This window comes from Rhea americana, unplaced genomic scaffold (genome assembly GCF_003343005.1).
Source record: "Rhea americana isolate MKP2758 unplaced genomic scaffold, rheAme1 scaffold_47, whole genome shotgun sequence".
In the NCBI taxonomy this organism is placed as follows: domain Eukaryota; kingdom Metazoa; phylum Chordata; class Aves; order Rheiformes; family Rheidae; genus Rhea; species Rhea americana.
In genome coordinates this window covers 3,772,860-3,788,537 of record NW_028186612.1, presented here as the reverse complement: position 1 = coordinate 3,788,537, position 15,678 = coordinate 3,772,860, and the positions used below count along the sequence as shown (strand labels likewise).

Below are 15,678 nucleotides of genomic sequence, written 5' to 3'. Positions count from 1 at the left end.
CTCACCTCACAGTCCCCTTCTCTCTCCTGCTATTCTAGTGCTTGGCCATAGCTGGTAGGTGGGAGTCCATTAATCTCACTGATCCAAATGACATCTAATCTTGCAAGGCAAAAAAAGAACATATAATCTGTTCCCAGTCAACTCAGCCACTTATCTGACTCACCACACACGGCCCAGCACTGACATGAGAAAAGAGGTAGAAATGCCGCTAATCATGCCTGTGCTCAGGTAGCATGGTTCAAGCTCCCTGTAAGGTATGGAGAAGTCCTGAGTAGCCTTTATTCACACTTCTTATCCAATGGCTCTTCAAAATGAGATACACAGAGCAGCCTGTCATCAGGGACCAAACTCATCTGTCTCCTTCCAGCCAGCGTGCCCTGCGCTGGGCTGCGGAGCCATTACTTGCTATCTGGTCCCCCTGCACTTGTACTCTCAGGTCACTGAATGGTCCCCAGTAGGAGCTGACCAACTACATGCCCTGCTGTAATTTGTCAATAATTGCCCTTCCCTTTAGAGCTGGGAGCAGTGGGCTCATCTCTGGGTAAGCCTCTCCCTTCCTGGACAAGTGCTGTAACCGTTAGACTACGGTAAATATGAGAGCTGCAGTTAGGAAACCCCTGGGCTTATCAGGATACCCAATTTCTGCATCTCCATGGGCTTTGATGGGAGGTAGGATGCTGCTCATATGACCTGGGGCTGAGTACAGAAGTAATGTGTGGCCATTTGGGGGACAGCTCTGAGGACACCATCACTCAGCTCCAGTACCCAGAGTAACAGGCTTTGATTAAAACTCAGTTTTGTAGTTAAGTAAGTGGAGCAGAGACACATTTCATTTCTGAAAGATTTCCCGTGGGGACCAGGGCGTTAGCATTCATCACACTTGCTGTACAAAAATCTCATCCTTCCCAGAGGCCAGCTGTGCTCAGCCAAAACGTAATGCTGCAAAATCCAAGCAGGTAGTGAAGGAGCAAGAATAGCAGTTAAGGCCCTGCACGTAGAAGCACTGCCAGGTGGGACCTTCATGGCAATATGAGACTGCACGTGACTATATGACTCTGCACGTGTGATATGACTCCTGTGTGACAATATGACACTGCATGTGGCAAGAAGGCACCAACCTTGGCTTTCAATTGTGTGTGTCATGATGCAACCTGCCCCATCTTAGAGGTGAGCTGAGAGACAACCCACATCGCTGCAGGACAGCTGTTTCCGCCTTGGTAACGTCTGCAGCTCCTGAGCTCTTTTAACCATTGGTAATTAATTCAATTTGAGCCTTTGAGTTGTGGATATAATTCACATTTAATCTGGCAATGGTTTACAACATCACACAGTATTATAGTGAGGAGGAAAAGTCAGTGTGTCCAGCAGTGAGTACTACAGCATGACAGACTCTGAGTTGGACTAAATAAAGCTCAGTTTACAGTGTGCCCAAGGGTTACTAAATCTGGGCTGTTTTGGACTAGGAAAAAGACAGGGGAGGGAGCGGACTAGAATTTATTCAACCTCTTTGGTAGCAGCATGCTAGTCCTTGCCACCGCTATGCATGAGAAACCCCAGAAAGACTGATTAGCTTTAAAGAAATTAAGCAGGTCTATCTCCAAATTCATGTGTGTTGCATTCAAGTAAGCCAAAGAGGCAAGTAGTGACAAGTAACTGGATTTTTTCAATTTTTTTTCTATTTTTAATAGTCTAACATATTGTTAGTAACACAGCTGGCACTTCAAAAATATATTATTTTATTTCAACAATATTCCCTTAACTCTGTAGTTGCACTTGGAAGAAAAAAGACCTTTTCCCATAAATACCGGATTACTGTTCAAAATACTCCTGTCTGCTTGTGCTGAGTTAACCCTATAGTGCAATTGGGACCAGACTAACATTTAAAATGGTTTCTACTGCCACTTCCTCTGTGGATAAAAAAAGACATTTTTTTCCTATAAAAACACAAACAAAAAAAGATTTACAGCATTAAAAAGAAAAGCCCTCCTGTCAGTTCAGTGTATTTGCACTGTCATCCGCCAAAGACATTCTTGGAGGCCTCTTTGAGCGAGTTTCACTTTGGGTTAGAGGGAAATCTGCCATGCGGTGGCTTCTTTCTCCTTCACAGACTCTGAGGCAGGCTCTGAATGCCCTGCGACCTGGCTGAGAGCCAGGCACACGGGCAGAGTAGTGTTCATGTATTTTTCATTATAATACAAAAGGAAAGTCAAGTTACGTAATACGGGCCTGTGTAGTGCAGCTTTCTTTTTTAATCTGTAACAGATAACAGGAGAATTTTTGTCCCTGTTTGGAACTTTATATAGTAAAGGATAACCGATATCTGAAGTAGTGTGAAATCAACTGGCATCTGACCACTGGGTTTCAGTGGTGGGATGCGCTTTTTTGCACGGGCGTTGGGTATTTTGTCCAGATGTCTGCCCAAACCAAACCCAAGAGCTGTAATTTGCTAAAAAGGAATCCCTATGCTCTCGCTAAAAGCAAAATTAAAAATCACATGAATTAAGGTGAACTAAAATCACGCCTGGATTGGTCAAACAGGTACAAAACGATTAATCTCAACAACCCCATTAAGATGTTTCCAGCACACAGAAGGGAGAGGTTCAATGGCTGTTTCACACCATGGGCCCTATGGGGCACCATGTGCTGCTCCAGAGAAGGCACTGGGGATTTGACGGGATCCTTTTGTAGGCAGATGTCACACATGACGTCACATGCGGAGGTCCTTCTAGGTCCATAATGGGATTCACTGTGCCCCAGAAAGAGTTGAGCCACTAATCACAGTCCTGGATATTGATGTACACAAACAGGGTGGAGGAAGAGTACGGGTCTCCATTCTTGGTTAGAAGATGGATGTGGCGGTAACCTGGAAGGCGAGATGCAGACAGAAAGCAGCCTTTAGCCCTGTCAGGAAAATGTTTGCTAATGTTTGCCAAGGCCCCATAATAACATTTCCCATTTCTGTAGCTGCTGCTGCCCCCCGAGCGTTTTGCTCCCGTTACCTCACAGAAAAGGCAAGTCAGACAGGCACAGCTTCAAGCACTGGGAACATGATGTGCCCAAGGCCACCAGTAACAGGGGATCCACTTTGCTTGTTAGCTACTGCTTCTCCAGAGACAGTGTTCAATAGCTGCTCAATAAGCTATTTATCATCTTGTCCGGGCCCCAGAGAGAGGGTCTCTTGAGACCTGCGGTGCAATGGGCTCTGAACAACTCATCTAGGACATAGGAGCTTTTTGAAGGGCTCAAGCAGTGCAAGGAACTGGGAGCAGAGTCTTACCTTGCTTCAGACTAGTGAAGGGGAGGGTGTATTGCCCGATGAAGTCATTCTTGGTTGACATATCAAAGTCTTCCACCACAAACCGGACTAGGGCAAGCTCAGGGATCTCTATGTCAAATGTAAACTCTTCGTCCCACTTAGGGTTAAAGCCTGAGCAACATAGACAAGGATGGAGATCAGAGCCGGTTGCAGATAAGGATGGAAGATCAGAGATGTTTTCAAACTGATGTAGTCTCTGCTTGACTGCCAGCTTAAGCTTGCTACCTGCCCTTAAAAAGTCTTTCAGCTTAGACTACAGCGCATCCTAACTGCAGCAGATGAATCATACACCCACTGTGGACCTCAGCACTTGGGTCTCACCAGCTGATACACAAGGGTGTCTCAAGTACCTATTGGACCAGCAACAAATTTTCACAGCCCCAGATCAGGGGAGAACAGAGGGGAGAGCTGCGCCTTTATACTGGGAGGGCCTTCTGGGATTTGCAAGTTTTTGCCTCATTGACTGCTCAAGGTACCCCCCATTTATCACCACTCTGTGCCTCAGTTCCCCTGTTGGCAAAAAGGGTTAATGAAGAGTGTCTCTCTGTGAAAAAAAACCATCACATATGCAGACAAGATGTGTTACATCTCCTCATACAAGGGCAGTGTCTGAGAGAGCCAGACTAACCCCACTCCTGCTATGGATAAGGAACACACAACCCAGACTTACAAAGCAAACAAAGCTAGGACTGTCATATCAGATGAGAGGCAAAGCGCAAGCGCCGTGCGCTCTCTCTCCAGGTCACAGCGAGTGCTTTCTGTAGTTTCAATAAACCACTCCCGAGAAACAAACAGGAGGCAAGGACGTCCTGTCGGAAGCCCCGCTGCCATCAGCGTAGCCTGTCTGGAGCAACAGCCCAAGCACAGCAAAACATCAGGTCAAGTCTGCTGGTCACAGAGGGTCTGTCAACAATTTGGCAGGAGGCAGGGTCTTTCAGATCACCCAAAAGGGCTGAGATGGATCCAGGCTAAAAGGATGCTTAACAATATGACATGAGGCAATGGGACTTTAAGAAGGAAGAAAAAGAACTGCTTTGCAGTGGCAACCTTGCATTTCTTTGAACTCTTCTATTTCAGTTATGAAGCCAAGGGGAAGTGATTCTTCACCCACGAACCCACGTGCATATACAGTGCATCTCCTTTGCTTGTGGGTGTAAGGAGTAAGGTAGGGTTAAGCACAAACAGCCTCCCAGCTTCTGCCCTGAGCCCAGCTTTCTCAGGGACCAAGATCAGCACAAATGACTAATGAGACCTGCAGCATTTACTGCCTTTCAACTTTGCAGGAAACAAATGCAAAGTCTTTGGCCCTGGGGCAGGAGGTTTCACCATGCTGATATCCATGTAGGATTTTCAGGTACCTCAGAGCCACAGTGTGTAGAGGATCCCACAATCTCCCAAGCTCCATGGCTGCAACTCTGAAGCCCAGTCTGTGCCCACCACACACCTGGTGTCCTGCTGACACCAGTCTGGTGAGCTGCTGAAGCAAGACCACGCATCTGCACCTTAGTCCCTTTGGAGACGCAACCTCCTTTCTGTGGCTGCTTCTTTCCTACACTGATGGTTTCATGATTCTTTGGTGTTCCTGCAGCCAGCCACAGGACAGACGTGGGAGCAGTGCATAAGGGTAAAGAGCACCTCCAAAGCTCTGGCTCTGCAGTTTTGGCAGCCAATAGGAAAACAACTCAGATGGCCCAGGATGATGTTGTTTTGTAGGGCATTTCTGTGTCCAAACATCTTGAAGGGACAAAAAGTGGATGAACCCCTGAAAGTGATGATCCAGAGGGGCATGAATCTGTGGGGCTAGTTAATACCACCAGCAGTCTATAATCAGAGTCCCTGAACTCAGGCAGGCCAACAGCATTTCATGTATCCCCTCAACGTGGGCACACTTGGGTACACCCAGGATAGCAGGTCTTGATTAGGAACACACTGCCTTGTGTGATCCTCCAAGGGAGCTCAGAGTGGAAGAAATTCCCTTACCATTGTTTTCAATGACTTTGGTCTGCTTCTTGTTGTTGTCCTGTTGAATGCCGTGGATCTCAACCGTTACCTTAGGATCAACGATGGAGTTTTTACTTTTGTTTACCTTGGGCAGCTGCTGACCAGAGATGATCTGCAGAGGAAAGAGAGAAAAAGGTCAGGCTGTCAGAAGGAGGGTGACTTCCTGGCAAAACGTCTCTCTCCTGCAGGAGTGTAGGACCTGTTGTGACTAGTTAGTGTTGGTATTTTAGGGTCAACATTGTGACATCCTTCAGAGGAAGTTGTAATAAGTCAAAGCACCTAATGACCATTGCTTCAGCCCAACAGGCCGGGCAGGAGGCAGAGAACAGGAAATTTTTCCAATTCTTCCCCTCAGTGATCAGAGGATACTTGGAAATAGCAGAGGAGACTGCTGACTGCGTTTCTGTAAGATGCCTCTGTCTTGCTGGTGTCAAACATTAAACATGTGAATGAGCCCCAAGAGGACGGGAGCCCACACAGGACTGAAGCAGAGACTCTGACTGTGGAAAATCAGTGGGGACAGCTGGGACCAGCAGAAAGAAAAGATACAGCTACAGCCCCCCAGGGTGGATGCTAGTGATACAATTTTCCAAACTCTATTCTTACTTTGAGCAGAAGCTTCTTCCTCGTCCCCCATGTTCCTTCTGTGATGGATTTTGGATTGAATTTGGTTTGCTCATCCCGGAGGAATTCTGGCTTTAAGATATACCCAGAAAACCCATTGTCCTGGAATCGACCCTGGTAGACATCCATTTCTGTGCCTGCTGTCTGGAAATTTAGGGCAACTGTAACATAAACAAATAAATTCAGTCACTTTCAAGTAAATCAATGGGAGTATTTCTATATTCATTCTGTTAACCGAAAATGACACTTCATGGATAAAAACATTGGCTTTTCCATCTGCACTGAGCGGTGATATACTCCATCCCTTGCAGCCTGCAAGGATTTCTTGCATTCAGCACTGTCAGAAGCAAAAGGTGCCATTGCAGTCATCCCGGTTATCTTCTTGCCTGCCAATGAGTCAAGGAGTATCCTGCACTGAATTTATACTATCTGGTTGAACAACCTCATCTCTCAAAGAAACCATTCATCTCTGTGCTGAAGGAATTGTCTCCCACAGTGAATTCAGTCAATCCTCAGATTGTTCCTCTGGTTGTTTAACCTTACTGTGAAGCCTCCTTTCCAGTCCAAATCTACTGACCTTCTTTTGCCATCCTTAGGGTCATCAATGCCACTGCTGGTTAGACTGGAGAGCTCCTCACTAACTGAATTCTTCATGCAGGAGTACAGAAACTGTTATCAAATGACATTTTTATTATCACTTGCCCAATCCTCACTGGTCTCCTAACACCAGGAAGATTTCTCATACTCTTTCCAATTTGCCAAAATCCTTTTAAAAGCGTGGATGTCAAAAATGGATTCAGGATCTAGGAATGGTGTCACTAATATTACATAGGAAGAGATATGGACTCCAGTGCCTACTACATATTCCACTGATATCTCAAATGCAGTGATAATCTTTTTAGCCACCTCAAAAAAGGCTCCACGACAGCTGACAATCTATCTTGGTCCTGGGTCCTTGGCACCTTACAGTACTTGAAGGCCAAAAGCATTTTCAGCCACTCCTCTACTTCTGCACGGCTTTCATAACTGCAGTATAGTGGTTTTACTGCAAGTACTAAGGGCTTCTGTAAAATCTTCATGCTTCATTTAACAGGCTCCAAGACCCTTGCTTTCACAACATCTTGGAGACATCTATGTGCTGTCAGAATTTCAGTGTCCCAGGAGCAGATAAGACACGCTGCTGTGACTACAGGAAACAGCCCAGACCACAGCTTTCCCCTTGTGGTTATGGTTATGGTTATGGTCCTGCCCTATGGCTTGAGAGATTTAAGTTTGGTTTCCAGCCCTCCCATAGATTTCTATATGCTCCTGGCTTCCCCTACCCCTTTCATGTTAAGTGGCAGTAACTATGTTTCCACAGCGATGGACCCGTCGATTTGCACGAACGGTTCTCCTAACAGCAAAGAGGTAGGTCAGAAATGGCCTATGAAAAGTCAGTGAGCACTAACTGAAGAGCAGATTTCTCACAGAGATCATCGAGCCTATCTGCCAGCAGGTGGCTTGAAATCACACATCTACCTCAGACAAAGCCCCACCACACCAGATCACAAGTGACCTGGCTAGGTTCAACTTCTCACAGCTCCCCATTGCACCTACCGATCTGGCATCCAACGTTCCACAAATCGATGGGATTGTAGTTGGAGGAATCTGTTCTCCAGCCTGCAGGGTAGATTCGACTCAGGTGCCTGATGTTGTGATGAATAAAACTGTTTCCTACAGAAAAAAAAAAGAGAGAGAGAGAGAGAAAATATCCTTTTCAGTGATGGGGGTTATATTTCTCTCTTCTTAATGCTGTGTATACTGCTCCTTCATCTCGAAGGCCTGTCTGCATGTGAGCTGCCTGTATAAAACACTCTTCTTGGTAATAGCTTCTACAACATAAAGTTATTCCCACTGTTTCTCATCATGACATGCACAGCCAAAGAGACTATGACCTACATCTTTGGGGACATCATCTCCCCATTCTTGAGTACTGCTAGCTGTCGCTTTATGGGGGATGGGGACAGAGGACAGCCTTTTGCCAGGACAGAATGTACATACCAGACTCCTGAGCTAGCTTCAGAGCTTTGCTCTCTGAGAACGATGACATCTCATTGAAAGCCCGAGGATGACTGGGGTCTACGAAGCCATTGAAATGGACGCTCTTGCAGTAGACAACCGTGTCTGACAGCTCCTTGGCCAGCTTCAAAGTGTCACTCTAAAAAACAAGAAACCAAGAGATCTATGGAAAGTTTCTACAGTCCTACTCAGAAATACTCATTATATCTTGTCTGGGATCCCTTGGGTTTCTCTTCTCCAGCCTCTGCAGCCGGAAAGGATGATCGGTATCAATACTCAGTGGCACCCTGGGCAGAAGGACAGCAGAAAAGGGGCAGGCTGCCTTTGCCATATCCCTTTCCTTCCATGGAAAGTGTTAATCCTTCCACTTGGAGTATCAGCTGGGAACACCACTGGCACATTTCACCAGTCCATATACTAGCTTGTCCACCAGCTCCCCAAGTGTTACCATCCAGAACATTTCACTGCATCTGGGTCATCATTCCTTCTGCAATTATTTACATATTGTTATGTAAATGGCTATTACAGCTTAGATATTGCAGTTCACAAGTGATTAGTGCTGCAAATGTGGGAATAACCCATCCGGCCTGTATTGATGAGCTAAGAATGGATTTCATACAACAGATGCTTTGCTGTTCCAACGCCCTTGTTGCACAATGTCCTCCAGATGGATTTTCTCACTGTGTTGGTGGGATACCCTTTCTACTGCTTTCTGCATGATCACTTGTATTTCAGCACCAATGGCTTTCTCCAGTAGCTAAGTTTTACAACCAAGCTTTAGCAATGACTTTCTATGTTGTCATGGTGCTAAGCGTATAGAACTGAAAATAAGGGGAAAGGAATGATGCTTGGGCCTCCATAGAGCACGGGCCTGCTTGCCTTCAAAGAAAAAGACCCAAGTTGTTTTCAGAATGCTCTGGTTCCTGCTGCTCCACTGCCACACTCATTCATGCAAGAATTAATCAAGAGCTGCCAGCCCCCGTCAGACAGGGAAAGAAACTAACAAACTTCAAAATAATACACACTGTTGACTACAGATCAGAATGAAATAAATCCTTTAAAGAACAAGTGAGTCATCAAAGGAAGTCATAGAGCAGACCAGATCTAGAGGCAGTGTAATTCAGCTTTGCCGTCAGTGGGACTGAATGCATTTATGCCACCTATGAATCTGACATAAGCCATAAGGTATATGGCTTTCTCAGTGACATGCAGACTGAAAAAATGAATGTCCTCACATGGAAGAGGCCATATCAAGGCCAGCCTTTCCCCGCAGAAATAGTCATCCCCCAAAGTCTGAGCAGATAAATACCAGTTTCTGGTAAGGAACAAGATAATCCCCTGATACACGGATGTCTGGAAATGAGACAGTGATGGAGCACACATGTTCTCCTCCATTACTTCTATAAGTACTACAGAGTCTACCCTAGGCAAACAATCCTCCCACCTTGTTTTAGAACAAGAAACTGACCTTCATACTTGGATGGCTCTGTGAGATGATGCTTGTTTCTGGGACAGCAATCATTAACCTGAGCAAGAACCAGGACCCTTAGATCCAGTGCTTTCAGTGATTTGCTCTACCCTATTCCTAGCTGAGGAGCTGAAATCAAACTGGCTTAAATGGGACCAGATTTAAAATATATTTCAACTGATTCTTTTTTTCTATGAGTATGGCACAAAGACCACCCAGAAAGTGGTTTTGCCACTATAAGGCATGTAATAGGTGAACAGGTGGGATTTCCTCAGAACTTCAAAGCCTTCTGCAATAGGCAAAAATCTAGTTTATAGCTCTTTCTCCCTCTCCAGGTCTCCCATGTTCAGGAATTCAGTTATGTCTTTGACTCACCTTCCCCTTCTGTTCTACTTCAGTCTTTACAGACTCATCTTCCATTTCAGCTGCTTCATCTTCATCAGAGACATCCTCAGCCTCCAGGTTATTGTTCCCATTTGTTCCAGTGGGGTCCTCTTGCCTGCTCAGCTTCTTCCCTTTCACAAGGATCTTCCCTTTTAATTGCTATCTCAGGAAACATTGACAAAACAGCTGGCAGTTAGAAAAGATTCTGGTCTGCTCTGAAGGAGCAAGTGATTGCAGCTCCTGAGCTGCAGTCAGGGCCAGGGTCCTTTGGAGTTTCATCAGTCACAGAGAATTATCCACAGATATAGGTAAAAAGTATGTCTGTTCTTCTGCTGCGGCTTTGCCTTGCCTCTAGCTAGTCTCTGAGACCACAGCCATGAGTATGAAAACCCCAGATAGTCCATTGATCCCCCTCCAGTACAGACCATCCATTCCATCAACAGGATGACCTAAACATCAGTGCTATTAAAGGTTAGAAAAATATCTTATTTTTTCAAAATTGAATGTGGACCAGTGAACAAGAGCAAGTCTGGAGGTCTGGACTCATGAGAGGTGTTCACGGCACCATTACTGACCCTCTGTATGGATATAAACCAGCCCCTGCAATGTGTGGATATAAACACTATACAATTTGGGAAATTGTGAGATATATGCAGGGATTGAAGCAGTACAGACCTGTGCCTCATTAAATTCAAACCAAACCTTTCCCAAAACTAAGATCTTCTCTTTAGCCTGGAGAAGAGAAGACTGAGGGGGGATCTTACAAATGTGTATAAGTACCTGAAGGGAGGGTGTCAAGGGGATGGGGCTAAACTCTTTTCAGTAGTCCTATGCAAAAGGACAAGAGGCAATGGGCAAAAACTGAACCACAGGAAGTTCCACCTCAATGTGAGGGGGAATTTCTTCACTGTGAGAGTGACGGAGCACTGGGACAAGTTGCCCAGAGAGGTTGTGGAGTCTCCTTCTCTGGAGATCTTCAAGGCCCACCTGGATGCAATCCTGTCTAACATGCTCTAGGTGACCCTGCTTGAGTAGGAGGGTTGGACTAGATGATCTCCAGAGGTCCCTTCCAACCTTATCGATTCTTTGACTCTATGATTCTGTATCTCCTTTTCTGCGAGGGGCTCCTCTATCACTGTTACCATGATGGGACATAAACAATAATTCTGGCAACACTTACGGGGTTAAAAGACATTTTAGAAGCAGCAGTCCTAGAGATCAGCTGCTGAGAAGTGGTGTTAAGCAGTAAGCAACAGGAGGCCTGTGAGTGAGTGTGAATGCCTGGCACTCTACTGGAGATGATCTGCAGGGGATTTACTTTTTCCTCACCCACTTCTGCAATTTCAAGGGGAGCACTGAAGCTTTTGCACAGCTCTGTCAGGCTGCCTTTATAGGAAAGAAAACCTTGCTTGCTGGGTGCTCAGCCTGCATAGACTGGCACGTTCCAGTGTAACACAGTGGCCATTTGTCTAATCCAAGGAGCGCATTTCTTGTGCTGAATCAGGTTTCTCCAGTCTCTTTCAATATCTACATGAAACCTCCAAGTGAAGTGGAAAACCAGTAGGACTCCAGTGCCAGGAACACATTGATAGCACATGGTGCCCTTATGCAAACAAACCACCGCTGTAGCCCAGAACTTACACCAGGGCTGACTGCAGAAAGAAAGTTGAACCCTTGAGAGGACTGACTCTGAACACAAATTGTGCAGCAGCAATACAGGGAGCAGTACTGAAAATGGTGAATGCCCAGAGGCCATCTCTAGGGGAACTGGGTATGCCTCAAAATCAGCTAATTCAGTCCAGGAGCACTCCTAGACTCCGCTGCTTCCAGTGAAGTCAGTGAAATGTCTACTGTAATTCCATGTGGTACATGGATGTTTTTGGTACTCTTTGCTACAGAGAGTGTTGCTTTTTTCAGCAAAACGCAATCTCAGAATTAGCCAATATAATCCTTCAGTCTATGTGTAACACATTCTCCCTTCTCTCACTGACATCCTATATTTGCTCCTTCCACCGCAGCAAAAGCAACAAGTCCCACTGTTCTCAAATGACAGGGCTGTGGAAAACCAAGGATCTTTGTTAAAGGAATGCAGATTTCAGAATGCTATTCCCTCTTTGTGGGTGCAAGCAAATTGCATCATGTCTCGGCAGATGATCCTTACTCCTCATCACCCAGCCAAGCTATGCATAAAGTTGGGTTTGAGCTGAAATCTGACCCTGGCACCTGCAGAAGCAGCCAAGAGCATTTTCCTTCATCTACCACAAATGATGTGTTTACATTGGGGCACTTTCCCTGCCACTCAAAAGCTGCACAAAGGCATCTGGGAGGAGGCTACCAATTATGGGCAAGGACTGATTAGAAGAGGAGGTCAAAAAGAGCGTTCAGAGCATAGCAATGTCCTCCTCCCCTCATCCGTACAATCCTCAGCCAGTCCAGCTCCTCAGACCTCTTCTAAGCAGAGTTTTGCCTTGTTTCTTCGCATACACAGATTGGAGGTATAATGGCTCATCTTCAAGTTTCTCTTCAAAACCACCAGTCTGTGGACTGCACTCACATCCCATCCTTCCTGCTCCCAGGATTCAGCTCTTCTGTCCTTTCACAATACCTACTGGCAGCTGGTGAAATCCAGCTCTCTGCAAATTTCCAGGCTCTATTCAACACTTTGGATAAGCTAGCCTGGGGGGCTGAGTTGGTGGGGGGAACCAGAGAAGCACTGCTACTCCTTTGCTGGCTGTAGACAGCACCCTGCTACACACTATTATTCTCTGCTTCTGTTTTCTGATGTCCTCTAAGGAGTGTTACAATAACTTTACCACTCCTCTTTTCACAGACCAGTAGTAGAAAACTAGGGATAAAAGGTTTTTGGGGCAGATTGCTTGATTCACTGTTCCCAAATGGAATACTAATCCTTTATAAGATACTACAGTTTAGGTAGACTATCTGTTCAACAAGTGAGAGGCGTAATTTCTGGCACAGAGCATCCTAGGTGGTTGAGTATCTCTCATTTTATATGGGTAATAGAAAGCAAAGTCCTAAATTTCAGTGCTTATCCCTTTTAACGAGTTTTTAAATCAATAAATACACTCAGGCAGAAGCACATACCCACACTCATTCTAGCTCTCGGTTTTCCTTCATGTGATATTAAGTATTTCTGGCCTAACTTGGCCTGAGGGGAAAGACAGTCACCTCATCAGTTAGGCTCTGTCGAGCAGATCCTTTGTCTCAGGGAGAGGCATGCATGTTCCTGAAATATTCAGCAAATATTCTCCAACTAGACCCTAAAGCTATTCCAACCGCCTGTGGAAAGCACTAGGTCAAATACAACCTAAGACAACGGGAATGGCTACAAGGACACTGGACCAAGAACATATAGTATGGTGACTGCTGGAACAGGGGCAGCTTTTGCCTTTTTCTTTTATACTCTGAACGTGTTATTGCCTTAGCTCTCCACAAGCAAAGCTCCCTTGCTCTCCCACCTTTCCTACTGCATGCCAAGCAAGCTCAGCTCTACAAGTGCAACGATTCTGACACCAGGCTTTGCTCCCTTTGGGAGTCTCAGGTTTGAGGCACGGCAACCATCTTGAATCAAAGCACTGTTTATTTTATCAAAAGCAACAAAGCTGCTAAGATCAGAGTATTTTAAAAGATCTTCACACATGTGTTCATCCTACCTGACAGTATCTCACCCCTAGCAGCAACCTTTCAGCCATGTTCCCATGGCAAGGCCCTGATTTCCCACTTTAATCTTGGTGGGAGTGGAGGTTTGTTAATGGGATCCACCTCATCAAACTTTCTGTGCTTTCAACACCTCCTTTAGAGTCAACAGAGAGAACTAAACACTTCTGTGGTGTGATTCATCTGGCCTATTTAGACAATCACTTAACAGGAGGTGAACCACACCTCAGACTTCCCTGGTTGTATTAACCAGCTCTGAAAATGAGCCCTAAGTGACTTGCTCAAGTACATAGATACACAGGGTCTGAGCAGTGTCACCTTACACCTCATTCTCAGGATACAGAAATCCATCTTCCTAGATTTGGGAGAAGCTGTGAGGATTAACAAGTTCATGTTCATGAGATATATAGACCACATGCACTAATTCATGCCACACCTCCATCTGTGAATGTCTTTCAGGCAACCTCTAGGCTGTAGTCTCAGAGGGTTTAACAATGAGGATGGGGATCTAATACCAGAGAATGGGAAGAAGCATCAGAAAAGAGAAAGAAACACATTATCAAGGCGGTTTTGAGACATTTGATGGAAACACCATCCAAAAATTTCATCCAAGAAGATGCACTGTAGACAAGGTTGATACAGGCTAGGCTACCCTTGGTGAAAAGCGTGGATGTGGACTTAAGCATGAGGCCGAGGAACTTGAAGTCACACTCACTCTGAGCAAGCACAGCATATTTGTTACTGGGGGTTTTCCACTCAATAGTCTCAGCCTATGGTGCAAGAGAAGACTGGGTAGATGGCTCTTGGGGCCAACTGTATACTTAGAGACCTGTGACTGAAGCTGGTTGGGATTTTGCTGAATCAAATGTAGAGACATTTGCTCCGTTGCCATGAGCACAGCGCAGGGCAGGGCAGCCACCTCATTATTCAGGTCAGTTGTGCCAAGCTCTGTAATGCCATTGCTACACTGGAAGCAGCTCCTAAGCTAAGTGGCTCAAAGCAATGCTGAATGGGGGCACCAGAAGCAGCAATGGATGGACCAATGGAACAGGATGGTGGAGGTATGGAATGGCAGAGGCTGCTGCCAGAAGCCTTTCTATGGGGAGATGAGGAGACAGAGGCCTTCAAAGGTCACTGCACCAGGGCTCCAGAGTGGGGAGCTCATGGTTGCCCTACCAAGGCAAGTCTGTTAAGTCCTCAGTGAAAGGAAGTCCAGTACAAAGAGTATAGAGGGCTCTTGGGCTTTCATTGTGTTGGAAGTTTCATGTAAAGTTGGCAGCTGTTTTAATCTCATTTCAGTGCTGTTTTCTGTCTTATTTCTAGCTGGAAAGCAAGGATGTGGGAAAAGGCCCTGGCAGACCTCTATGTAGAGGGAGGATGGGGCAGAAGGACCTGCAACAAGTAGTCAGCAGCAGAGACTGGAGCAGCTCTCCTCTCAGCCCCTGGCACTGCCCCAAAACTTTCCTGTAGCTTTTCTGTGGCTTTTGGTCCTTCATCACATAGGCCTCAAATTTCTTATTGGGACCAAAAGGCAATGGTTTAAGGGACATACTTAGATACCTCCGTGTAGTCCAACCCTCTGTTCACGCGCAGACCCTAATAAATCAGATGCCTGCCCCAGGCTGCAGTGAGATTCATTAATGTGAATCCAAACTGTGTCGATCTTCCTTTAATTACTGATACTGCCCTGCTAATACACTCTGCAGCAGTGCTTTGTTTTATTTATAGTGTTATAGCTCTCTTCCCAGTAGCAGATCCCACCCCTTTTCTTTAAAAAAATTAAAAAATAAAAAAATAAAGGGGGGGAGAGAGAGAGAGAGAGAGTTACATTCTCTCAGGCTTTCCCATGCCAGCTTTACAAGGAAGTGGAAAATCTAAGAGGTTTTTGTTGTTTTTTTCCATAGTGTTTCAGGTTCAAACTACTTTCCACGAATAGTCAGCAATTCAGCCCTTCACACTCTTCTGCTTCACATGGCAGTCAGGCAGAGGAAAAGTACCAGAGGAAAAAGTATTGTTTTCACTGCACTGGTAATTTTTTTCTGTTTAAACTAAACAGATCAATCCCTCCACTGGAGCATATGAGCCCAGATCTATTCACTAAGGTAGATCCAGGCCCTTTTGTTCCAGCTGGAGCCACATGTCCATCTGGGCA

At 45.6% G+C, this 15,678-nt stretch overlaps 1 protein-coding gene across 2 annotated transcripts in view; it reads right to left on the bottom strand.

Moving 5' to 3' along the window:
- Positions 1-1,280: 1,280 nt before the first annotated feature.
- The window catches only part of PLCD1 (phospholipase C delta 1), a 55,072-nt gene continuing 40,674 nt past the window's right edge, over positions 1,281-15,678 (bottom strand). For both annotated transcript variants that reach the window (XM_085316485.1, XM_085316484.1), the window contains exons 9-15: positions 9,843-10,010; positions 7,982-8,138; positions 7,538-7,654; positions 5,924-6,102; positions 5,297-5,429; positions 3,278-3,427; positions 1,281-2,863 (exon numbers count right to left, since the gene is read on the bottom strand). In XM_085316485.1, coding sequence (XP_085172611.1) covers positions 2,772-2,863; positions 3,278-3,427; positions 5,297-5,429; positions 5,924-6,102; positions 7,538-7,654; positions 7,982-8,138; positions 9,843-10,010 — 996 coding nt within the window. In that variant the 3' untranslated portion in view covers positions 1,281-2,771. The remainder of the gene's footprint in view (positions 2,864-3,277; positions 3,428-5,296; positions 5,430-5,923; positions 6,103-7,537; positions 7,655-7,981; positions 8,139-9,842; positions 10,011-15,678) is intronic.